At 50.6% G+C, this 26,462-nt stretch overlaps 2 protein-coding genes across 2 annotated transcripts in view; one reads left to right on the top strand and one right to left on the bottom strand.

The window, feature by feature from the left end:
• TBCD (tubulin folding cofactor D) overlaps positions 1 to 26,462 on the bottom strand; it is a 114,024-nt gene that overhangs the window by 70,275 nt on the left and 17,287 nt on the right. Inside the window, exons 8-13 of the mRNA XM_087826451.1 lie at positions 19,294 to 19,339; positions 17,752 to 17,884; positions 13,173 to 13,309; positions 11,938 to 11,998; positions 11,106 to 11,180; positions 8,545 to 8,639 (exon numbers count right to left, since the gene is read on the bottom strand). Of these exons, the coding sequence (XP_087682577.1) occupies positions 8,545 to 8,639; positions 11,106 to 11,180; positions 11,938 to 11,998; positions 13,173 to 13,309; positions 17,752 to 17,884; positions 19,294 to 19,339 (547 nt within the window). The remainder of the gene's footprint in view (positions 1 to 8,544; positions 8,640 to 11,105; positions 11,181 to 11,937; positions 11,999 to 13,172; positions 13,310 to 17,751; positions 17,885 to 19,293; positions 19,340 to 26,462) is intronic.
• ZNF750 (zinc finger protein 750) lies at positions 4,294 to 7,632 on the top strand. The gene is made up of 2 exons (XM_016215451.2): positions 4,294 to 5,957; positions 6,094 to 7,632. The coding sequence occupies exons 1-2, from the start codon at positions 4,516 to 4,518 to the stop codon at positions 6,800 to 6,802; spliced, it is 2,151 nt and encodes a 716-aa protein (XP_016070937.2). The 5' UTR covers positions 4,294 to 4,515; the 3' UTR covers positions 6,803 to 7,632.

Here is a 26,462-nt window from a genome sequence, read left to right as displayed (position 1 = left end):
ATCTTGTTCTTGCAACACCCCAGTGGGTAGGCGACAATGGCGTGTCCCTGAGTTATGCAATAACGCCACCTCACAATATCGTAATTATAGCATGCCCTTCAGAACGTTCCACCTGACGGGGCCCTCTGCCAGACAGCTGGACACACCGACGGGAGTCTTGCAGCATGATTTCAGCGCACAAGCTCATGTGCATGCCCGGCACAGCTGCCCAGCCCGGCACAGTAATGTTCCATAAAGTTAAGCTATAATTACCTCTGTTGTGTCCTATCAGAGTTCCAAAAAAACCCTTCTCTTGTCTATTTTTCAGAGTTCAAACTCCTTAGAAACTTTTTAAACTTGCCAACCACTCGCTATTCTCCTAAGAACTGGCAGCTACAGTAACTGTCCATACTTAGCAAGCCATCAAAAGACCGAGCAATGGCAGTTCAGTGCTTCAAAAACAGGCAAACAAAGCCCTGTGGCCAACTGAAACCACATGTGGGCAGTTCTGCCCGGACGCTGTGGGGTGAGCGGGCAGCAGGGGGAGAATCGAAGCCGTCAGAGACGCCCTGCTCCTGCTCTTCCCACAGGCAAAAACGCCAATCGGCTTAACACAAGCAGATGTTTAAAATGCTTGAAAAGTCACAAAAAGGACAGGCACTTTTAAATGAAGTAGGAAAACCTCTTCAAGGGCTCACGGCAGACCTGTGCGTGTCTTCAAGCCACTACATCCCACTGTCTTCTGCCCTGTGTGGACACTGTGGGCATCAGCTGCTTAGCCTGGAATAGCTGAGACGAGGCAGCCAGGTGTGTGGGGGCTCTCCCTGTCAGAGGAGGTGCGTTCGAGAGCAGGGTGTGATGTACAAGCTCCTCTCCGAGGCAGACAGAGACAGCCAAGTGGGAGGGCAGGGGGGTAAAAAACTCGGTCACATAAACCTTCAGAACAGGCAAACCTTGTGAATTTGCAAAGATGCTAAGACTGAAAGCCAAGCACAGGGTCCTGCTTTATGACTGTCTCACTGTACAGCTCTCTCCAGAGTATTAACTAAGAAACTCTCATCCCCAGAAAAAGGGTAGCGAAACACCTCTCACATCCCCTAGGAAAATCTTCTTCTGAATGCAAATCCATTTACTACAAACAGTTAAAACTCTGCACTGTATTGTTGTGGCAACAATGCCCTTTTCTGGAACACCTGACACCAGCAGTTTTCGTTTTAGTTCCATCACCCTGTAAACCTCACTGGGCAGAGCTCTCAGACGTATATCTTTCTTTAGGCTGCCCCCTTGAAAGCCTACAAAAGCCACAAGTTGACCCCACTTGTTTCTCTGACATTACTGAACTTTATAGCCGAGTGAACTACGCCCATCTCCGCTGGCACCTGAAGCTGCCGTGTTCCTTCTTTTAATTAGCAATTATGCAATCCTGAGAGGTCAGTTTACCCAGAGTTAATGCCACTGCCGCACCTGTGACTCCAGGGTGGGCTGGCCTTCCAACCATGAAACCCTGGAGTACCCTCACCTCTCAAAACACCAAGGGATCATCCCCTGAAGCCTGTGTACTGTCCCTGTATGTCAACCGGCCAGACAACAAAAACCTTAGGCACAACATCTGAGTAAAAGAAGTAGATATTAACATAAAACAATCATTTCCCAAAGTATTCTTTCAGGTAATATTATATCTTACATATAACTTGCCTCCTATAAACCTTTGAGAAACCTTAACCAACCTGGGTTTATTTATATTTTTGCCTAAAAATATCAGCAATGTTAGATAAGAATATTCTAAACCTCACATCATTTTCTTAAATCTGGAGGGAACTTTCTGCTCAGTTGAGCTCTAGTGTTTTAATGCTCGAGGGGGTGGATCTGAGTCCACTCTCGGTATCACCAGGGCTCTGGGCTCACACCTGATAAACGTTTTGCAACTGTCATCATCTGGATGGTGCTGCTGCAGTCAGTGATGAAATCACCAGTGTTCAGATCTCTGCCATAACACATCCTATACAACCCTGGGAAGCTGACTTGCAGAGGTTCTCACGCCTCCAGAACCAGAGAGCATAATGAGACGTGCCACCACAGGCCCTGCTGACTTATCTGGCTGGCCCAGTGCTGGCTGGAGTCGCTTGATGACGGGCAGCAAGGAAATTGTGCTTTTATCACCCAGAGTGTATCTGCCCCCCAAGGTATGGACTGAACTCGTAAAGAATTATTTCACGTTTTTGCTATAATAAGCGGGGAAATTAGAAAGACGCAGAGCTATGATTACCAGTGTAATCTGCTCAGCTTTGACAAGGCCATGCTGCAGCTCCTGGCTGCACGACTTGGGAAAAGAGGAGGGGCGACCTGGAGGGCAAAGCCAGGCTGATGAATGCCCCAAGAGGGCGGACCCCCTTCTCCAGGGTTGTGGGGCAGCCAGAAATCTCCTCTCATCCAATATGGGTACCTCAGTCCCCTGCTCTGCCCAAACTCTCAGAAGTCTCAGGCATCAGTAAAGCCTCTTTCCACCCACCCAAACTGCCTCAGTAAACAAAACAGGTCTTTGAAAGAGTTGGGTGATAAAATAGCTCCACAGAGGCAGTTTGTCAGTGGGAGAGTGGTTCTTTGTATTTTTAAGAAATATGAATAAATGAGCAGAGAAACCAGTTTGCTGAGAATAAAATCAGACCGCTTTCTTAGAATTTAAGGTATCCAAGTGAAAATTAAGACTCCACCCCTCCCACTTTCCCCTCTCCTCCCACAAAGGGCCCATTACCTCATCTCCCGAGTGTGGGACCCAGGCAGAGATGCAGCTAAGGCAACCACTTTGTGCTGTGAAAGCAGGTCTCTTAGGTTTCCCACACAAAGGCTGCTTTCCTGGTGCGTGTCTGCCCACTGTGTGGAAGAGGTGTGTGGAGAAGGTGCTGCTTTGTATGTGAAATCCAACCACACTTACTCAAGCCTTTAAAGCAAAACTACAGCTGAAAGTGCTGTTAAATTGTTTCCTTTGAACTGTACTCTTAAGAAAATACGTAAAAGCTGAAGACCTTTTCCTTCCCCATTTTTATGCAAATGGAGTACCGAGCCTGACTCCCCACACCTCAGGGCAGCCTCCCCCACCCACACGTTTCTCCAGGACGCAGGCATTCCAGGAGCTGGTCCTCCCAGAAGGCACGTCTTGGTTTGGCAGGAGGCAGCCTTAGAGCCCCAGGGTGTGCAGAGCAGCTTCTAAAGGAAATCAGGGCTGAGACCTGCTGTTAAGCCTGGGGTGGTGGCTGGGGAGAGGAAGACCCTCTCGGGAAAGTAACCTGAAGACGAGACACACCAGCAGCACCTGCTGGGACCCAGGGCCTGGGGGAGGGACAGCCCTGTGAGGTCCTGCCTGCCCCTTCCCAAGGACCTGAGTGGGTGTGGCCTGAGGCCTGGATGGCTTCCTACCATGATCCAACCATCTCTAAAACACGCACCACTAACTATGCTTTTTCTTTGACCAAAGCTCTGGTTCTGCCATTTGGAGGTAAGGCCAAGAAAGGCAGGCACCCACCCACTGGCCACACTCTCAGCCGCCCACAGGCATCTGTGTTTGCTGGTCAGGCGGGGACAGGGAGCTACCTGAACCTCTCCACACCGCTCACCAGGTGGGCAATGGAAATGGGCAATGACCAGAACCAGACATTTGGTCACTCACAGGCTCACCTTGACAGCACCTCAAACCATGCAAGTTTGTGGAGCCCACTTCCGTCTGTACTTGAGACAGTGTAGTTACCATTTCATCTGATGTTAGGAGCATTCTGGTGAGATCACATTTCTAAATGTACTTTTAATACCTGCACACAGACTACGTGATTCAAGGGCAGCCCAGTCGAGGAGCGTTTCCTGAGTGTTACAATTACACGTTCCCTGTTCTAAGTGAACACACACGCACAGGGTCAGGCATCCGGCATCACATTCAGCGCAGTAAGACCACGCTGTGATAGGACTTAGGGCCAGAAACTCTGTGGTCGTGGATAGGGCAGGATCCCAACGGTCACTCAGCCACTCAGTCCACAACCTTCCTGGCATCTGAGGCCTAAGGTCACAGGAAAAGGGTTCCCAAAACTCAAAGAATGACAGGTATTTTCAGAATTGACACCAAACACTTCACACACCACACTCTTGGCCCCAAGGAAATTCAGGTCAGACTTGAGAAGACAGAAAATGTGGTTCCAAGTAGGGGCTGCTCACCCTGACCCACACCCACAGGGGGCTGGTTACATCTCGTGTCTCCAGGTGCCTTTGCTTCAAACCCCCACTGATCAATGTGAGAACAGGTCTTCTCTGTTGGCCCATAAGTCAGTGTCCTGTCACTAAGGCTCTGCTCCTCCTTTGCAGCTCCCAGTCCCCAAAGGAGCGAGACTTTCTCCTTGGCAGACCTGCACACGTGGAGCTAGCTTCAAATACAAGCAGTGGAAAGGAAAACGAGCAGCGGTGACACTTCTGTAAAACCACCACGTGTGAACTAAATAGGATCCAGCTGGAGCGGATCACGGGGGGACCAGAGCCTGAGCTGTGAAGAGGAAAATGAGTCTTCTCAAAGAACGGAAACCAAAAAAGCCGCATTATATTCCCAGGCCCCCAGGAAAACCCTTCAAGTACAAGTGTTTCCAATGTCCCTTTACCTGCAATGAAAAGTCACATCTTTTTAACCATATGAAGTATGGTCTCTGTAAAAACTCCATCACTTTAGTATCAGAGCAAGATCGCATCCCCAAGTGCCCCAAATCTAACTCTCTAGACCCTAAGCAAACTCATCAGCTGGACCCCACAGCCAAGCCCACCTCCTCCAAATCTGTCACAAACAGGCTCCCCCACTTGGATGCCAAGCTCCCACTTGGCCTTGCCAAAGATGATGCCAAGGAGAATCTGGAACTACAGATGCGTGGACCCCACAAGGGCCCCGGACAGAAGCCTGCTCTCCTCAAAGAAGCAGAGCACCAGGGTCCAGCCCAAGAGGCCACCACGGGCACCCCACCTACTCTGGAAGGCATCGTGAGGCCCTCTGCCTTCGTTCCCATTGGAGAGCACAGACTCAAAGGGCCAGAACACGCGGAGGCTCCCGAGGCACTGGTACTGCCAAGCCCCACTGCTAAGGCCACCACTTTCCACACCAAGTCTGCATTCCATGCCCCAGCCTACCCGTGGAAAGCTGGCTCACCTTTCCTCCCACCCGAGTTTCCACATAAAATCCCATCCACAAAGGGGTTTGGTGCCCTTTCCCCTTACATGCACCCCACAATTCCAGAGTACTCACCCCACTTTTACACGGAGCACGGACTGGCCACCATCTACTCACCCTACCGACTGGCTGGGAACTCACCCGAGTGTGACACCCCTCTGCTGTCAGTCTACGGAACCCAAGACCAAAGACATTTCCTGTCTCACCCAGGGCCGATGCCCAAGCACTTGCACCCATCCCCCTCGACATATGACCATTACAGGCTTTTCCAGCAGTACCACTCCAACCTGCCCATTCCTTACGGATTTTACAGACCAGAGTCTGCGTTTTCCTCCTATGGTCTCAGACTCCCACCGGTTGCCAGTATTTCACAAGATCAAAGCTCTCACCTACTAGAAGAAGCTGCCCTGGTCTACCCAGCCTCAAGTCCATCCAAGTTAAACCCTTCCAACTCCCACAAAAAACACACACAATTTGAGAAAGAGAGTCTGACTCCCGAGGCTGAAGACACTTCCAAAGACAGGCAGAGGGACACGGAAGGGACCAAGATGAGCCCACGTGCAGGCAGCGCGGCCACTGGCTCCCCGGGAAGGCCGAGTCCCACCAACTTCACACAGACAAGCCAGCCATGTGCTGGGCTAGGCGACCTCTCAGATAAGCCCAACACGAATGCCCTGGGAAGGCTCCAGCAACCAGAACGGAGCCTCACAGCCTTCAAGCCCGTCAAGAAAAGCACCGAGCACCCACATTCCCAGGCTCCGGAAAACAGAGATGACTCTCCAAAAAGGTAAGAACATTTCATTTCAAAACTTCCAGTCATGCCTCTGGTTGTGCCCAGTTAGCAAGCTTAGACTCACTCAAAACTTCACACAGTTTTTCTAAGGAACGTCCCTACTAAGCCTTCTCTTCTTTGCCTCTTTCAGCCTCGATGCCATGGATGTCGACGCTCCGCCACAGACAGGAAGCACCTCTCGCAGCATGGAGGCCATGCCGCCCAGCCCAGATGATGGCTCCAGGATAGCCCCACTGAACCTCTCCAAGAAACCGGAGACCAAACCAGCAGCCACTCATGACCTCATGTACAGAGACTTCACAGAGCTGCAGGACGTGCCTCTGAATCTCTCGGTGAAGGACCCCTGCAATGCTCGGACCCCAAGGCCTTCCCTCCACAGCCCACTACCAGAGGCAGAACCCGCCGCTGCTGCTCAGAAGGCCGAGCTAGAAAGTTCTGGGAATGGGCCAGGACCTACCAAGATGAACCAAAATGGCCTTGGCTCTGATGCGGTTCCAGTGACCACCCCTACTGGGAAGGCCCAGGATGCACGGGCAATGGACAGCAGTGACGAGCAGAAGCAGACGGCAGCTGTGGCCCTCTGCCAACTGGCGGCCTACAGCCCAGGCACCGTCCGGGTGGGCGACGGGGAGCCGGCAGCCCAGGAGTCCACTTGCCAACAAGACAGGCCTGCTGTCAGCGCCACGGCGAGCCAGGAGTCTCAGAGTGACCTCAGACCCAAAGGGCAGAAGAGGACAAGCCCACGGGATGCGGGGAAGTCCCAGCAGGGAGCTAAGAAGACAAAGCTGAGCGAAACAGCCAGAGTGTTCACTCTCCGGAAAAGAACTCGTGTGTCTTAGTGCTGGCTCGAGCGGTTATGAAGGGCTAGGGCCACACCACCTTTGAAGGCAGGTCACCGAACAGCAAATCTGCAACGGTGCCTTCATTTTTTTATCTGGTCGATTTTTACAAAGCAGTTTTTCCTTCTCAAAAAAAATAATAAAAGCTGCAATTTGGTTCACTTTTTGTAAATATTAAGCATGAATGTTACAAGGTGCTTCCACTTGGGATTGTAAAAATATTTGAATGACTCATACTCTAAGACTGATGAGTGAGACCCAGGCTTTTGTTTTTGTAAAATGTCAAATGAAATAGGTAGGACTAAAAGGTAACTTTTAGGTATAAGCCATGTCATAGAAAGTCATTTAGAAATACTTTTCTTATAAGTATCTTAGCACTAGAACAAATTGTCTTAATTGCATTATTAAACCTGTGTGTTTTGAAGTAAAAAACAATTTCTGGAAATGCCAGAAAAGCATTCTCAGTACTAACATTAAAAACATTGTGATTTGTTATGACTAAATAATACACAAACATCAGGAGGCTATTTATACAAATAATTTATTTCCATTAGAGAAAATATATGATGGTGAAGCTGTTATCAATATACTCTACTCCACACAATGTCAGTGAATTCTGACTCATCCAGACTCCTTCTCCACTTCCTAAAATGATGTATATATTGTCAATTTCCCAATAAACTCAGATGAACTCTAAGGATACACAAAATGAAGACAAATATGAACTCTGTGTTATGCTTTAGAGTATTCTGCCATAATAAACTCAGTGAAAAAAGAAGACTAGAGCTGAGGCAACAATTAAAACACACAGAAGAGTGAGTGCAAGTGTGTATGTGCCTGTACATGTGTGAGCATGCATGTGCACATGCAAACCAATGGTCACCAAGCCCAGGCATGTGCACCACCAGGGGCTCCTCGAGACTTTCTACAGGGCCTTCAGGCCCAAGCGCTGGGAGAAGGAGCTTCTAGGGCCTCAGCTTCCTAGACAGGCTGCCTGAGGAAAGGCTGGCAGGCGTTCTGAGCTCCTCCCAGCCCTTCACAATAGACCTTTCTCCCACTTTCACCCACACCGCCTGGGGTATCAACAAAAGGCCCCTGAAAACGCCTGTGGTGCTGAGGGTGGGATTCAGTGCAGTGACTGGGGAGAAAGTCCTCAACCAGGCAGGTGGTTTTCAGCAAAATGCAGATCCAGTGATGTCACAGGACAAACGGATAAAGCCATTCCAAGCTGCCTGTGTACGTAATAAGACTTCTCGGTACAGAGCTAAACAGTAAGATGTTTTAAATAAAAATAAAATATTCATGCAAAACCTTGCCTCATCCTCAGTATAAGGACTAAAAGACAGCCTGAACTGCCCTGGCCAGGATGCTCAGTTGATTGGAGCTTCGTCCAGTGTACCAGAAGGTGGTAGATTCAATTCCCAGTCAGGGCACATGCCTGGTTTACAGGTTCGATCCCCAGCTGGGGTGCATGCAGAGGGCAACCAATCGGTGTTTCTCTCTCACATCAATGTTTCTCTCTCTCCTTTCCTCTCTATAAAATTAGGAAATGAGAAAGGACCATACACGAAGAAAGGCCGAGCAAGGTCTAGCACACACTCTCCTGCAAACATTGTCAGTCAGTGAGGCCACAGGCAAGGTTGTGGGCTCACGCAGGCCATGCTGGGGAGAAAGGGAAAGATGAGGCACCCGTGTCTACAATAGTCCTGACAATGCAAAGCAAACATGCAGTAGGTACTCACCATCCGGGAGTCGGGGAGGGAGCAGCAGGCCTCTTCTGCCCAGTTCTGCCAGGGCCAGACACCCGCCATGCCAGGCGTTGTCTGTCTCCTGAAAACTGAGAGCACACAGAACATTGAGACCAAAGTACTTTCCACCAAGGCCCAGTTTGCAGAAGTCCAAACCCCATGCCCGTAAGCCTCACCAGAACCTGTCCATGAGTTTTAAAACATCAGCTGGCTCAGAAAACACAAGACTCCAATTTAACTGGAGAGCACTGTCAGGCCTCCTCTCAGGTGCCCCAAAATAAGTCCTGAGTCGGCACCCCCCCGCCACACACACACAGCAGGTGTGCTCCAGCAACTGCATACCCAGCAACTCACCTGTGAAAGATCTCGAACCACTGAGGGCAGTCTGCAACACACTATGTCCCGGGTCCTGATCAGGGATAACACCGTGGGGCCAGCAAGGGGCTAAACTATGATTTTCTAAGTGGTGGGACTGTGGGGACCACAGGAACTGACAGACAATACTCAGGAGATGGGGTACAGGGATGGTATGGAGGCCAGTCTGAGGCTCCCAGTAAGGTGCACTACATGGCCTGGCCTGGAAATAGCAAGGAGTGTGGTGAGTTCTGGAAGCAGGTGTGCTTACAGCTCATGGAACTGATGTTCTGTTTCTGACCCATTTCAAAAAAGGCTAGCAGCTCACCACACATCCCAGGACACAAAAGGAGGGGCGAGATCAGAGATGCAGCTGTGCCCTGTCTCTGCTGGCCCTGCCACCCCGGCCACCTCACACCACCTCTGCCCAGCCAGTCCTGCTTCTCTGCATCTCCAAACATCCTGGTCTGTGGTTAGCTCCTCTCTACACCACGTTCAGTTGTCTCATGCCCACAGTGTGCAGGTGCCACCAGGAAGAGATAGCAACTTGGACACTGAGGCTGCTGCCCTGGGAACCACAGGCAAGAAGAGTTTTCCACCCTCCACAGCCCAGCTACAAAATTTGAGTTCATTAAAATGACAAAATAAAGGCAAAGAAGCATGTGAGCTTGAGCTCAGGAGAACAAGAGGAATTAGACTAAGACTGCAGAGCTGGAGAAAGGCCCACACACCTGACTCGAGACTTGTCTTTTGGGAGAAAAGATACTCAACGTGTGGGGTAAGGGGCTCTGGGAGGCAGGCTGTGGGGAGTTCAATACAAAGTAGCTTTAACTGACCAGAGGGAAGGAGCAGAAAAAAGAGCTGGAGGCAGACAGCCATCCCTGGTAAAGGGGCCAGAGGAAAACCTCCCAACTTCTGTCTCGGAGTTCTGCCCTCTCCCAAGAGCAGAATACACCACCATGGCCACGCCAATGGCCGCCCCCTCAGTGGCCACCTAGGAACACAAATCTCTGGGCCTGGCAGGATCCCAGCACCATGGGCACACCCATCACCACACCACCAGAAAAGAACTCCAGGAAAATACCCTCAAACAAGCGACAGAACTAAGTAGACAGGAAAGCCCCCACTGGCTTGTCCCTCGCCCATGGCCCTGCACAGCCCAACAAGAAGTGTATGTTTCTGCAGGAAGTGAGATGTCTCCATGAGAAGACACTGACCATACGCGCACCATTATTCCGAAAAGGATGACCTACATTTGACATACTGTTTCCTGCACTCCTTAAATTGTCACCAAGCAGGCTCGAGGCAAAGTGCAAGAAGAAACTTGCTTAGGAGGAGCATGGGCTCTGTGGGACACTCACGGAGCTGCCTCTGTGACTAACACACACACCTGAGCACCCAGAAATGCTGACAGTACACTTTCCACACTCAGTGGCAATCCTAGAAGAAAAGCCACCAGCTAATGAGGGCAGGAGTGCAACCAGCGAACTTAGCAAACAGCACCTGTTCTCCAAACACCTGATTCTGAAATCAAGAAAGACACTTACACCCATAACCCCTGGGAGTAACTGCTCACTGTGCCTTCCACCAGCGCAGGCACACCTGGAGCACCTGTGCTGCCCGGACCCTGCCCTGTCCCCAACTTGAAGGCCCCGGGCTCACCCCCCAAACCCCCTACCTGCATATCCCAGCCCACACCCGTGTCATGGGCAGGCCATCTGCCACCAGACTTCCCTGAAAGGCTGGGACAGATACAACACAACCACCACCACGTGTGGCTGTTTACATTTAAGTCCAATAAAATTAAATAAAACTTACAATTCAGACTTCAGTGACACTAGCCCCTTTTTATGTCTCAATAGCCACAAGTGGCTCGTGGCTGCCCTAGAGGCAGATCCAGAACATTCCATTGTCACAGAACACTCCCTGGGACAGTGCACGCCATAGGTTCTCTCTAAGAATACCTGTGTGTGTATATGTTCAAGACTGATATTTTTTCCTTCAGGTTTTTAAATGTAACAAAATCTAAGCTGATAAAGAACATTCCAGAAATAACTGGAGTTGACTTCAAATGAAAAAAACAACAACTCTGAGGGCTCTGACAGGAAGCTCAATTAAAGAAAATGTAAAAGGTCTGAGAAAAGCCACCACTTCCCGTCCGAGGTGTCTCCTCCCCCCCCCCCCCCCCCCGCAGGACATACCTGAAACAGTCCAGCACCGACCCCACCACGTCATCCGCCAGCTCCTGGGGAAGCCTTCCAGCCACCCTGCCAATTCTGGAAGAGAAGGGCAAGGGCATTCCATCAGCACCACCAGTCCATCGTAGCAGCTACATGCCAGACCAGAAGCCATCCCAAGTGATTTCCCTCCCTCCAGAGAAGGGGAAGCAGAGGCTCACCAAAAGCAAGCCAGCCAGCCACATTCTGGGGGCTCCGGGATTAAATGGGGCCTCGAGTGTCTGGGGGGTGGGGCTGTGGTGACTAGAACGTGAAGGGCCAGGAAGGAACACTGGCAGGGGAGACAGGAACACTGGCAGGGGAGACAGGCACACTGGCGTGCTCCTAATTCTGCCCATTTCAGACAGAAAGGCAAAGGGGGGGAAAAAAAGGAGCCTCAAGTCAACCTCAGTGATTATCTCTAAAATCAGGACATATGCCCTGGCCAGTTTGGCTCGGTGCTTAGAGCGTCAGCCCACAGACTGAAGGGTCTTGAGTTCAATTCCAGCCAAGGGCACATACTCAGTTGCAGGTTCAGTCCCCAACTGGGGAGTGTGCAGGAGGCAACCAATCGTTCTCTCTCTCACATCGATGTTTCTCTCTCTCCCTACCACTCTCTGAAAAGCAATGGAAAAAAAAATAATAAAACAAATAAAATAAAATTAGGACATAAAACAAATGTAAATTAGGAAGCCTGCAGCTCCCAGATTCCATGTGAAGTACTGAATGCGTCAAGGGGGGCCGGCCCATGAGGTCTCATTCACAAGCTGTCAGCCCCCTTGCTCACCCCCACGGTGGGCAAGACAGAAGCACCTACCCTTTGGCCGCAGACCACCGCACAACCGTGTCCTTGTCCTTCAGCCCGACTAGCAGCTGCTCTGGAAGATGACAGGAAGGCAGTTCCGTGAGCTCCAGAGTCATTGCCTCACCTCCCGGCTTCAGGCACCCACCCCCCAGCCTAAGGCACCCGTCCCTCACTTCACTGAGAGAGCACCATGGAGGAAACTACATTAATCTTTATTCTAATTACAAGAAATGAAAGTTTCCTTCTCTGTGGATGAAATAATTTGAAGCCAACTTTTGCCATTGTTCCTCAGAAGCAGATCCACCCATCAGAGCAGCCAGGGGCAGAGAACACCAGGGAGGCCAGAGTCAACAGTGACCTCACCAGGGGAGGAAGGCTCCAAGAAAAAAACAGGAGCCATACGGGGAAAGGGTCTTGGGGAAGAGCCAGACTTAAGGAAAAGCCACACAAAGGCCCAAAAGAAGTTGAGGTGGCATCACGGTGAGGGTCTTGCGAGCCCAGTGGGTGAGAACCTCGATGAAGAGCACCAGGCCGTCTGGGAAGGCCTGACATGGAGCCTGTGCAGGTGCGTGAGCTCTGAGACGGGCAGTCTCGGGCCTTGGGGATAGCGACAGCAGGTGTGGACAGCTCTGAGAAAACCTACTATGCAGGGGAGGCCACAGTGAGATGCTGTGCTTTACGACAGATCCTGGAGCAGCAAATGCCAGAGTGGGAGCCCACGGGTGGGAGGGGGAGACCCTAACCAGGACTAGGAGTCGGGTAGAAGCTGGCCCTGTGGGTGGGGCCTGGTCCATGGGGAAGGGGTTGGGGAGCAAGCTCTGCTGATGGTTCTGGCCCTGTGCGCAGCAGGAGCCGCCACCTGGGATGACAGCAGGGCAGGTGGAGAGCTCTGTGGGGTGGGGGTGGGCGGCTGAGGCCAAGTAAGCCAAGCTTGGAGCACCAGGTGAGACCTGGGAGTCTGGGGTATATGGGGAGTGAGGTGGAAATGGAGGGCCAACAGTGGGAGAATCTCGGGGTCCAGGGCCCCAACAGCCAGGGGTGTGGATGTTCTTGGGGGGACAGGGTTGGACTGCAGGCCACATGCTCACTGGACAGTGAAAGTCATGTGACACAGGCACAAATGGAAGGTGGTGGTGCAGCCAATAGATCAACCTCAGAGCCACCGCCAAATCGCCAGGTAGAGCAAGAGGGCCCAGAGCCTCATCTCCCACCCACTGAGACAGCTGCTGACGCTGCGGGCCACGCACCTATCACACTCTCTACCTCCTCCGGGACGTCGTAGCCCTCCTCGCTGTCGGGAGTCTCAGCATGAGTCTGGGCCTCCCTCTGACTCTGGGTGCCGGCCTGCAGGTTAGCAGCCAAAGAGCGGCAGCCACGCTGGTACCTGCAGGGACCACACATGACTTTAGACCCACTATCATAGCTCAGAGCCTAGCAAATGATTCATGACAGAAATCGACAACAGAGTGTCACTTGGAATCTGAACCTGTGGAAATTCACTGTGTTTACAGGGACACGATAGAAAGGAAGAAACCAGTGTTCACTGTCATCAGACAAGGCTGCCAGGAAATGACAACGATGTAACCTTAGCCACAGAATACAAACCCAAACTCCCAACAGCTCAAAAATCCTCACATGCTATCACTTCTTCAGGGTGGAAAGGCAGGTGGCAAAGCAGCGGGGTGGCATTGAAACTGCCCACGGGCCTCATCCTCACAGCAGGCAGCACCTTTCCTCTTGCTCCGCCTCCTAGCCCCACCATCACCCAGGCACTCCAACTAGTCCACTGCCAGCTCCTACAGATTCTGCTCGCCATCCACAACCTTCTTCCCCACCCAGCAGAAGCCACCAACACCATATCCCGCCAGCACAGGCAGGCTCAGATGTATGATTCTTTCTGTACAGCTCCTGACCCTCTCACTGCCTCAGTTTCCCCACCTAGAAAACGTCCTACACAGAGGGCTGCAACAAGGACGGATGAGAGGATGTGCACGAGGCACTCAGACCACGGCCTTGCCTCCTGGAAGGTGGCAAGCACACATGAGCCTCACTCTCGGGTGGCCAAGATGGGCCTCAAGCATTAAAGGTACCCAAGTCAAGGTTCAGAGCGAATGCTGGAGGCTGCCTTGAATGACTCAGTCTCTCTCTGGGCTTCGGTTTCCAACTGAGCAGGCAGCTCCCTGGGTGGTCCACCTCCAGACATTCACATATCCTCTCCTTGGGGGTTCAACAGGACCCAGTGACTGGCTTTTTGAGGGGACATCGCTCTGAGGTGAGCCACGAAAAAACTAGCTCTGCCCCACCCTGTCTGATAGCTGCCCAATGGAAAGGCCCCAGGGAGAAAACTGGGGGAGGAGTTCTGATACAAAGACAGTGGTTCCCAGGTCCTAAACCTTGAGATTGCAGCAGCCTATCTACAGCTTCATGAAGGCTTGTGAGAACCCCTGGCCAGAGGGCGCCACAAAGCTACACCCAGATTCCTGACTCGCAGAAACGGGGACATTAAAAATGCATTGTTTTAAGCTGCTCAATCTTGGGTACTCTGTTACACAGCTGTTATTGTTACTTATGTGGAGAAAAGTAGATTTATAATTGTGAATATGTGAACGTTTATTCTTGTCCTGTTTATTAACTATTGTATTATTTTCCATATGAACAACTGTAAACCTATTTTTTATGTTTTTTATTGACGAGAGAGAGAAACATTGATGTGAAAGAGAAATATCGATCAGCTGCCTCCTGCACACCCCCTAATGGGGATCGAGCACACAACCCGGGATGTGCCCTGACCCCAGAATCAGACAGACAACCTCTGGGTGCAAGGAGTGCTGTTCAACCGAGCCACACAAGCCAGCACAGTAAACCTACTTTCGCCCCATGGGGTATATTGGGTCTTTGTATGTTTCTGAATTAAACTCTTTTGTTATGTTAATGAGGTGACTTTCAGAAAGCCCCTAAAGGGGATGGTTGCCAAGGGAACCAACCTTGGATTGGAGCTTTAGGGAGAGAAAAGGGGCTAGAGGTTGAATCAATCCCCAGTGGCTAATGATTTAATCCACCATATCTGTGTAAGGAAGCCTCCATAAAAACCTAAAAACCTCCAATGGGGTTTGGAAAGCTTCCCATTGGTGAACAGGAGGTGGTTGTGGGAGGTGGTATCTGGACAGGGCATGAAAGCTCCACCCCTTCCCACACCTGCCCTGTGCATCTCTTCACCTGGCTGTTTAAGTCCTGTTATAAGGAACTGGTGCTCTAGTGAGTTCATGTTTCTGAGTTCTGTGAGCCACTCTAGCAAATTAATCTAGCCAGTGGGTCAGCAGCACAGGTGACAGCCTAGACTTGTGATTGGCATCTGAAGGGGGTGTGGGGCAGTTTTGTGGGACTGAGCCCTTAACCTGTGGCATCTGAAGCTCTCTCCAGGTAGATAGTGACAGACTGAGTTCAATTATAGAATACCCAGCTGGTGTCAGAACTGCTTGGTGTGAGGGACCACCACATCGGAGTTGGTGTCAGAATCAGAGCAGCCACAGATAACTAGGAGCACATGATCCACTATCACAGGACTGTTGTCAAGAGCAGCCATCACAACGCCTCATGAGGAACAGGCATGTACACAATGGCTGCCATCGTCTATCCTCAAATGAGCACTCATCAACTACTTCACAGGAGCAGCACTCACCTTAATGTTCAGAAACCAGAGAGCAGATGGACTATAAAGCTTACAGATTTCAAGCTGCCATCAGACTTACCTTTGGCCATAAACAACTACTAAACCAGAACAAGATAAATAAACCGACCGCTGGCAGGCACAAGATGACAACCAAAGCAGGGCTGCAGCCATCAGAGCAGGCAGGCCCCAGGTACACCCCACCTTCACATCTGCTTTCTCCCAAAAGATACTTCCTAAAATAGAGCCCAGACAGAGAGCAGCAGTCTTGCAGAGTGGAAGAAAACATTTGTGACCACTGAGATGGCCAGTATTTGGGAACAGATGAGGAAAGGGAGGTGCTGAGAAGGAACCCAATACTCTGCATAAAAATCTTGCTAGAGCGTTGGGCACTCTTAAGATGTGCGAATGTGGGGCCAGATCCAGAGGGGACTGAAGGCCATGCACCAGAAGTGAGAAGCCCACTGCAGGAGTAAAGGCTGCACTCCAGAAGAATAGAATTGAAATAAACCCACCCTAACGGGGCCCACAGGGAGACCAGACGGGAGGGAACAGCACCAGCGAGTTCAAGTTCCTGGCCTGCCATACAGGCTGCTCCCCTAAGGGAAAGATTGCTAAGCCCAGCCGGGCGTTGCTCAGCGGTTCAGCGTCGACCTAGGATCCAGGCGATCGGGGTTCGATTCCCAGTCAGGGCACATGCCCGGGTTGCAGGCTGCAGCCAATCAATGACTCTCATCATTGATGTTTCTATCTCTCTCTCCCCCCCTCCTTTCCTCTCTCTGAAATCAATAAAGATATATTTTTTTAAAAAAAAGAAAGAAAATGATGCTAAAAGATGTAACAAAAATGTAACAGGAGATAGAAGAGAGAAATAGCAAAATGTGACTTAAACCCAACCACATTAATAATTACATTAAATGTGCACAGAAATATAGATAGAACAAAATTAAATACTAAATTTTTCTTCTAACGTAAATGTACAGCATTTGTGATGGTTAATTTATGTGTCAACTTCACTGAGTCCCAGAGTCCCAGACATTTGGTCAAACATTTTGGCTGTGTCTGTGAGGGTGTTTTTGAACGAGATTAACATTTAAATGGGCAGACTTAGTAAACCAGATTGCCCAACGCAGTGTGGATGAGCCTCACCCAATCACTTGAAAGCCTGAAGAGCTCAATCAGGTTGCCAGCTCCCAAGTCAGAGGAAATTCTGCGGTAGGACTGAAACACCTGCTCGTCCTGGTGTCAAGCCTACCAGCCTTCAGACTAGAATCACACCATCAGCTCTCCTAGGCCTCTGGGCAGCCAACTCACCTACAGATCTAGGGACCTGCCAGCCTCCATAATCACGTGAGCTAATTTCTAATAATGTCTCTTTACTCACACCCTATTGGTTCTGTTTCTCTGGAGAACCCTAATTCAGTGCTGAACATTAATTTTCCACAGCACTTTAAAAACTAACCACTAACACTTAGTCTCATAAACAACTTATAAAGCTGTATGCCAAACCACCAAAAGGTATTTCAGTGAAACATCACTAAAACACAGCACACATCTCTGGACTTACTAAATTGGAGACAAACTGAGCTGAACTTGTTAAATATTTCCTCCCAAAACATGCAGAATAATACTCGAAATAAAACTGAAGACTTAAAAACAGTACCCCCAAGCAAAGTAGAAAAGCCCATTTCCGGGGGAGCCAGTAATACAAAAGCACTCTATTAATTACAGCAGGCCGCCTACAGACGGCTAAGACAGCGTTTCCATCCACAGGTTTTCTGAATAAACCTCAAGGAGTGAGCTTGTTCTCTCTGGAAGAAGCCTATGATTCAGATTTATTATTGATCAAAAGGGAGCTTTCCCACAGCAAGCCCAAATCAGTCAAGTTGTATTGCACCCAAATGTCACATAAAATGCAGAAACAAGCTTTTCTTGGCATCACTGCAGCTTCAGTTATTCTAACTGGAAGATGTAGAGTCAGGGGGGAAAAAAAGGAATACCATTCCTTTCAAAATCAAACACTCAAGAAGAAATGAAAGCAGAGAACACTATCAGTCTACTTCAGGACCACCACAGAAAACACAACACATGGGCCATCACCACATCAGCCTTGCTGACAGACGCTCAGGCAACACACAGTCACACCTTGGTCTACCAACCTCCACTTTGCCACTCTGGGTTTCAGGAAGGTCAGGCCCAGCCGCTGCACAAGCTTCACCCTGAGTTTCCGGAGCAGGGTCTGGTTGCTGTCAGGGATCCTGCAGCCATCCAGGCAATCGAGAACAGTGGCAGCTGTGAACAACAGCACATGCAATTCAGTTTGGTGGAAGGATTTTACCCACCGTCCCCAAGTGCACCATCTGTTTGATGTCTACAGCATTAAAACCACAGACAATCCCACAGGACCCCCGAATGCAGTGAAGGCCTAAATTCACAATGAAGCCCCTGAGCCCTGTTTCATGAAGACCCCTTCATCCCACATCATTTACCAAGTGCAGTGCATGTGCAACCTGCTCAACTTCCTCCCTGTGAAGCAGCAGATCCGGAGGCTGGGAGAACGGAGCAGCCCCAGAGGAAGGAAAAAGGGGCTCTCCATAAAGAGAACAGCCTACAAAACAAAACATGGCTCTGGGGTCTTTATGCTGTTTGCTGTTGTCTTACAGGGAACCCAGCATCAGGTAGGAGTGGTAGCAGCAGGTGTGAGGCTGCCTGCTGGGGTCTCCACAGGCAGGGAAATGCTGCCAGGGCCTTTCGGCAGGATGAGGTGGGTGTCAGGGGAAGCAAAGGCCAAGACAGTGCATGGGATGGCATCTCATGTGCGAGACAAGGAGGGTAGGGTTTCAAGACAACTTTTAACAGTATCTGAGTAATTTCCTGAAAGGCATAATGTGCAGTGACTAACTAGGTATAACTAACCAACTCAAAACAGACCCATGCTCCGTGTACACAAGTCCACAGAGCACAACATGTGAAGATGTTGGGCAATCACTGCTCTTTTTCCAGGTATGATAATGATGTCAAGGTTATGTCTTTAAAGATTCCCCTATCTGTTAGAGATACATACTGCAATAGGTGCAGAGAACTGCAATGCCAGGTGGGTGAGAAGCAGCAAGACAAGCAGAGTGCCATGAATGACAGTCTGAGGCCTGGGATAGAAACGTGGGGTCACTGTACCATCACTCTCTGACTTTACACGTGCTACAAATCTTCCCAATGAAAATTTTTTTTTTTTAGAAAATAGATTCTACTATTCAAATCTGATTCATACGTCTTCTAAAACAGAAATTCCTGGGTCCAGGTAGTACACCTCTCTGCAGCTCACTGTACTTACTTTTATAAACTGAGGTTCTATCTAAAATTAAGAGAATGAGGTAAAAGGGCAAAAGATGTGGCCATAGCTACAGAAAGAACACAACTGCAACTGGGACCCCAGGAAGCGAGCCAGAGACTCCAGGCTAAGTGTGCATCGCCAGGTCACCAGAATCCAGACCCAGCATCAGCAGCCCAGACCTCCTGTACAAAGCCCAAAAGTCAGATTGCTGAACCACACACACATACAAAACCAAAAGCTACAAACTGTGACAGTGTCCTGATACAGCAAGTTATAGATTCTGCACCTGTGAATAAAACGTTAAACAGACAAACTTGATTCTATACAGACAAACTCATCACAAACACACCCTCTTACAAATGAGCCTTACCATAGGGTAAACAGTCGTCACGTTTTCCATGCTTAAATATTTGCGCCTAAAAAAAAGAAATTATATTAAAATGCTGCAGATTCATTTACAAACTTAAAACAAATTATCAAAACAATTCACACCTTCTGGAATTTCTCTTCTGAACACTCACCACTGAACAAGAGCAGTTTCTGTACATGATGAAGGAAGTACAGAGACTGGAGAAGAAACCCTCCAAAAGGGCATCGTAAATAGGGGTGCAATCACTTGGGGGGGCTTCATTGGGACACATGCCCACACTGAAGTGAAGGGCTCTAGCCCATCAGAAGGAGAGTAAGCCATCTCAGGTTTCTACAATTACCTGTACATAAGTAAAGGTATCCAAGCATAAAAGCTGCAGGTCCAAGTGTCTCACACAAAGGTAAGACCCAAGGACTTGTGTCTGACATCTCACCCATTACCAGTCGACAAAGGAGAAAGGCCCTCTTCCTGTGCTGCTGACATAGCCCACCCAGCAGTGCTGGTCACCTGGGCCTATGGGACAGACCTCCACAGGGGTCCTAGCAGGATGTCTCCAGCTCACCTCCCCTGTAACCAGGGAACACCTCCAAATTCACAGAACTCACAACCCCCACTTCTGAGAGTCTGGAAGACAAATGGGACATTTCACACAAGCATCCAAGCCCCTGAGCACTTCTGAGAAACAACTAATCCAGCTACTTCCCTTCAGAAATAGTCTTTAACTGGCAAGATGGGAGGTGCTTCTGTTTCAGACCATCTTGAAGGCACATGAATTTAGAGCCCAGGCACCCTGTGCCGGGGTCTCTCGGCCACTTGCTCTCTAGATATTGCCCCCTAGGAACACACCCCCTGGGAACCCAGCTGCCGTACTGAGATTACAGCCACATGCAGATGCCACATAGGCGCCACAGTCTACAGGCCCAGCCAGGCCCAGACCTGCAAGTCCTCCTAGCTGTGCCCTCCTCAGCCCAGGCCTCTGGCATCAGGGGCAGAGTCAAGATACCAACACCCCAACATCCCCCACCCCTGCCTTCAGGACCCACAGAATATACACACAATGGCTGCTGTTTTAAGCCACAGGCGTGGGGGTAGGTTGTTACTGGACAGATAATGAACTCCCTACTTAGAGACCGCGGGAGGGACTGAAATTTCACCCTCCACTCCAGACAAGGAGGCTACTGCCTAATCCTGGACGCTGTGACACACTAGATTCTGAACAGACATGACCCTGGCGGCAGAATGGGGGCACACGGGAGGGGATGAAACGAAAAGCGAGGCCTGTCCAGGAAAGCTAACGGGAAGACTGAAGTAGGACGGAGGGTGCGCAGGGAAGGGCGGATGGACACCCAATGGTTGGGAAAGAACTGGCAGCGTCGGAACTGGCTAAAGCGCCCTCTCCTCTGTCTCACTGAATACGAATCTTAAGTGCTCCGAAATGCAAAAATGCCTCACATGTGAGCATTCTCATCTTCTAACCCTCATCCAAGGGTAAGTTTTATTGATTCTAGAGAGAGGAAGAAACATCCATCGGCTGGCTCCCACACATACCCTGACCAGGGATCGAACCACAACCTAAGTATGTGCACTGAACAGGGATAGAACCCGCATGTGTATGTACACACAGGGTGAGGCTACAACCGAGCCCCCAGCAGGGGATAAACATTTTTTAATTTTTTTTAAATATATCTTTTATTGATTTCATAGAGGAAGGGAGAGAGTTGAAACATCAACGATGAAAGAGTCATCATCATTGACCAGCTGCCTCCTACACGCCCTCAACTGGGGATCAAGCCCGCAACCCAGGCAGGTGCCCTGATGGGGAATCGAACCACAGTCTCCTGGATCCTAGGTCGACATTCAACCAACTGATGAGCCACACCTGGCTGGGTTAAAGAGTCTTCATTTGCCAAATTCCTGACATGAACAGACCAGGAGGGCAGAAGGTGTGAAAAAGAAGTAACAAAACTCAATTAGGACAAGGACTTTGTTTTTGTTTGTGGGTCTTTCATCTAAAAATGGGGCCACTGCCTGGCTGGGCGTGGCTCAGCAGTTGAGTGTCAAGCTAGGATCCAGGCAATCGGGGTTCGATTCCTGGGGGGGCACATGCCCAGGTTGTGGGCTTGATTAATGACTTTCTCATCATTGATGTTTCTGTCTCTCTCTCTCCCTCTCCTTTCCTCTCTCTGAAATCAATAAAGATATATTTTAAAAAAAAAGATAAAAATAGGGCCACTATCACTGCCCTTCACCCAAGAGAGAACGGAGGACAGTGAGCCTGAGCACCAGGAGGAAGCGGCCGGACAGAAGGCACCAGCCATGTCACAACACGGGAGGCACCCCCCCTTCTCATGGAAGTATGACACACAAGCCAACTGAGCCACCTGCAGAAAGCTTGCCTGTCAGAGGCCCAGGGCACCTGGCTGTGAGAGGAGTTGTACCATGCAGCTGAGAAACGCCCGTACATCTGCTGTGTTTAGAAACCAGCACAGCTCAGTGCAGAAATGAGTGTCTTGGTGATCATTCTGAACCACCACCCTTTGGACTGCTACCCTCCCAAACTTGCTTTTCTGCAACGTGCAAACCCGCTTCTCCTCGGGGCATGTTCGCCCAGCCCATGCATCATAGTGTCAGCGGCTTAGGAGCAGGTCCACCTGGATGCCAAGCAGGAGATGCTGGTTTGAGGCTCCCTGAAGCACCATTAAGTAAAGGCCAAGTAAAGCAGCTCCACCCCAGGCCCAGGGAGAAAGGGCCCCACAGCACATGAGCTCATGGTGCCTGTGAATTCTCCTGTGAGGTGGGGCACACTGGACCCTGCTGGGCACCTTACTGCCTTGCTCCTGGTCCCTCAGGAAGACACATGGACAAGCAGATAGGACAGAACTCGGGCGGAGCGGGCTCATCCCAAGGTTGAGAAGTGGTACCGTGCCCTGTCATGACGGTAGTGACATACATACAAGATGAAACAAAAGGAGGACCTTCAGCACCCAATGCAACCAGTTCCAGGCTGAACGCCTCTTCAAGCTTGTACCAAGGGCCTCACCTGTATGAAGAGCCCACCCAGGGCCGCACCTTCCGTGGACAACAGCAAAACTGAACTGGGGCTCAGTCCTTTACATAACAGCCAAAACACTTTACACAGGAACTCCCGGAACCCCTGCTCAAGGAACCCCTCCAGTCGCTCCAGGACAGAACAGTCCCACCACCACTGACTGCAGCCTGGCACTCTCCTGGCTTAAAAAACGAAAATGAGGGGCATCTCAAAGGGCTCCATCGCCTCCCCAAGAAATAACAGCAGACCAACACTGGATAGGAGCACAGAGCTGTACAGAAGAGAACTGTCCTACAGGCAGTGCCGGGCTGGGCTCTAGGACCAGACAGGAGCCCCAGGACAATCCAAAGGGGCAGGGCAAGCCAGCCAGACCCAGGCACCATGTCCCAGGAGAAGCAAGTCAGTTTCCGTTCTTCCCAGAGCATGCCTGGCTTGGTTTCTCAGCACTGCATACGTCAAGGGGGAAAAGGAACTTCCAGATGTAGAAAATTTAATTATTGAAACTAAGTTTCAATGGCTGGGATAAGTGGCTGATTAGAATCAGCTAGGACCTAGAAAAAAAATATGTAATTTCTGATAAATATGTGTCAGATAAATTACAAAGGATTTTAAGTATAAAATGTATCAGTAAAGTTAACTTCATAAAGAAATGTTTAAATGATCAAAATAACCACATCTAGCTTTTACCTAACCTTTGAGTGAAACAAACCAAAGCCCCAGCACCACACACCCCTTCCCAGGAAGGGCAAGCGGGCGTGCCACGTTCCTGTCTGAGATGTGTCCAGTCTGAGATGAGGAGACACAAGAGCGAGCCCAGAAGATACTGATGACCAGCTTCCCGTCTTCATAATTTCCAAGCACAACTTTTATGTTATTTAATCTGCTCAGCCCTTTCAAATGTTCTAAACAGTCCACATGGAACCATAAACCTGGCAGCAAGCATCACAGACATTCCTGTTTAAGTGACCACTCCCCACGTCCTAGGCTCAGGAAGGGGCCTGGGCTTCTCCAAGTGCAGGGAAGGGCGCACTCTGGCTAACTCCAGCGGTGAGGGCTTCCCACCCCTCTGTGTGGAAGTGAGACCACAGGAGACACTTGGAGGAAGGGGAAGAAGAGCGGGCACACCTGGCCCAAGGAGGAGACGAGCAGAGCTGAGCCACAGACGGGCTTCAAAAGCGAGGCACTGACTGCACATGAACCACCAAGAAGAGCCTGGGCCCGAGCTCTCCCACTTCCAGTCCACACCTCGCTGCTCACTGCTCTCCTGGTGCCAGTGCAGAGCTCAGCACCCTGGGATCACGGGTGGGGACCAACATGACTGCCCTCCCTTGGCCTGACTGCCCAGTGCACAGCACCGCTGCAGGCCGCATACCCTGGTTCCAGGTCCCTCCTGTTCCAGGGTCCCTTTGACACCCAGTTCTCCAGAGTGGCACCACTGAAGGAGACAGCATGGCTGCAGCTGCGGGACCAAGAGGCTGGGTCCAGCTCCCATCTGGAGGGAGCACTGCTCTAGACCAAGGACCCTGAGGCAGGTGGAAGGCAGGCTATCAAGGGGGCAGCCAAGTGAGCACCAAACCTGGAAAGGAGGTCCAGAGTTCCACACAGCCCAGCCCGCTCCAGCACAGCCAGCACCGAGCATCCTGGTTTGTTACAGAGCTGGGGGGAGAGGAAGACGCGACAGAAAACACAAAAACTCTGGACACTGGGGTGTGAAGCAAAGGCGCACAGGGGGACCAAGGGGAGAAACGAATAACTAAAGGCCAAGGGTGAACCAGAGGAGAAATGTCAGCTGCCCATGGACAGAGCCCGAGGGACAACTGGGACCGAGGAAGAGTGAGGTCAGCAGAACCATGCCCTTAAAAAGGCAGCCACAGGCTGGTGGGAGCTGCAAGGTGCCCTCAGGGCCTGAAGAGGAAGCCACAGGCCAGGAACAGGGCGACTCCAGCCACACGGCCCTCTGTGTGCTCCCCCAAGGGAGAGGCAAGGGGAGCCTGTAAGTCACGAGGCCCCCTGCCCTCCAAGCGTGGGCCAGCCAGGTCGCCTGTGAGCACACACCTGTCCAGCAGGACACGTCGCCTCGTCACACAGCAGGTGTACAAACCTGGCCTGCCGGTGAATTAAAGGCGTGCCACAAAGCACACAGGTTTCAACAGGACTCGTGCCACCCCCATGCTGCCTGCTCCATGTAAAATGCTGAGTTATGTGAAATTAAAATAGTGTCAGAAGCAGAGTCCTCAGCGTCTTTAATCCCATGAGGAAACTGAGAGTACTGTGTTTCACCCGAATTCTACACTTGTATATGTTCAAATGGTTCTTACCACATTCTCCTTCACCCAGAACCCTGCCCCAGGCTAGTGTTGTGACTAAGAAGCCCAATTTGGACAATCTGTCCTGTGGCCAAACTGAACCTTAAAGAAAGCCACTAGATGCTATTATCCAAGGAACCCTAAAAGAAAAAAAATCAAAGCCTACATGAGAACTGTTTCAGATAATCAAGTAGCTTCTTTTCATCTTTAAAGAACACAGTAATTAGCCCTCACACCACCCTCTGCGCTAAGCCGTTTGTTATTTCCCTTCTACAGGTGGGTGTGGAACAAGGCCCTCACCTCTGCCTGGGGTCACTGGTGTTGCTATAGCATCCCCAGGCTTGGGACTGGCCCACTTACATCAGCCTCCTTGGGGCAGCAAAGTGCCCAGGGCAGAGCAACCCCAACTCTGGCCAGGAGGTCCAGGAGCTGGGGCAGCCCCTCCCACTGGGGCAGAGGCTCTGGCACTGCCCTTCACAGTGCGCTCACTCCGCACTGGGCAGGGCTGCAGGCACTTGCAGCCTGTGGCTTGCCTGGCTTTGCAACTGTTTCCCCTTTAACAAGAGGTAGCCTCTTGTCAATAAAATAAACTCCTTGTGAAGGTAGATGCAATCCTAACAGCTGGTAAACAGGATGACAGCACCACTTTTACCCAGATGCTCCTGCCTTCCTCCCAGCCCCTGCAGAATGCAGACAGACTCTCTCCTCAGCAGTACAAGCCATGAGCATGGCTACAACAGAGTCAAGTGACAACCATTCTCAATTTTAACATTTGTTTTTCTCCCTGGAATGTCCTCAGTTGGCATTAACCCTAATACTTCAAGCGGGACTAAACCAAAAGGTGTTTTAAAAGCTGGAGCAAAGGGGCCTTCCAGTGCAATCAGATTGCCAAACATTTGTTTCCCTCCCACAGGAGTTAAAAATCATTCCTGCAAGAGGCATATGCTCCAAGGGAAATAAAAGTCAACTCCTAGTTTCGATGGTACTTGTTACGAGTTCACCTGTTTCGCCTAACCCACACTAATGAACAGGTGGATAAAAACGAAGCCAAGTGCATCAAAGGAAACAGCTGAAATCCTAAAGCACAACAAGCCTGCAAGTTTCATCATGCACAGCAGACGCCCGGCCTCTAGCTGTTCAGGTCTGACGAGCTCATGGTGAAACCGCTCGCTTGCCCAGGAGAGCTCTGCACTCAGCTCGGCTTCTTCCTGCCCAGGAGGCAGCAACAGCAATTAGACCAAACTGCTCCTTCAAATAAAGAAAAGGAAACAGGATGCACACACAATGCCAGAAAGACCCTGGGCTTTCCACAGGGGATGCGCCTGGCCCTGCAGGCTGCTGCTTCCCGGCAGTTTCATGCGCTCACTTCCCAGGAACTCTGGCTGCTGCGTCAGGCAACTGCTCACTCTCGCTGATGGCACTCTCAGATGGCTGAGGTGCGGCCCACACACCGCCCAGTGCCCTGCCGGGGGAGGGGCACCCCTTCCTCATCCTTTGCCCACACAGGGGCAGGGGCAGAAGGCTGGGCTTCTTTAAGCCTGGGGAAGTCCTTTTATTCCTCAGGAGAAACAGGAAAAAGAGAACTTCCCTCCTCCTAAGTGCAGAGCTGGGCGACGTCCAGGTAAAGCATACAACCCACCCCTGGCTGGCCGGTGGTGCCGCAGGAGAGAGTGCCAGCCCCTCCCACAGCGGGCAGCAGGTTTAGTGTTGCTGTTTAGCATCTGTGCCTGCCACTTGGGGGAAAAAACAAAACAGAAAATGTGGGAACACTTTTGAGACAGCAACAAGAAGATTAAGAATGTGAGGAAAAAGAA

Source organism: Miniopterus natalensis, chromosome 17 (assembly GCF_054644295.1).
Source record: "Miniopterus natalensis isolate mMinNat1 chromosome 17, mMinNat1.hap1, whole genome shotgun sequence".
Classification (NCBI taxonomy): Eukaryota; Metazoa; Chordata; class Mammalia; order Chiroptera; family Miniopteridae; genus Miniopterus; species Miniopterus natalensis.
This window is presented reverse-complemented; position numbering and strand designations above follow the sequence as displayed.

Bases quoted from the DNA above. Each gene is read 5' to 3' on its own strand.
- ZNF750 (XM_016215451.2), top strand. From the start codon at position 4,516: ATGAGTCTTCTCAAAGAACGGAAACCAAAAAAGCCGCATTATATTCCC. The intron at 5,958-6,093 runs GTAAGAACATTT...TGCCTCTTTCAG, and splicing joins AGAGATGACTCTCCAAAAAG to CCTCGATGCCATGGATGTCG.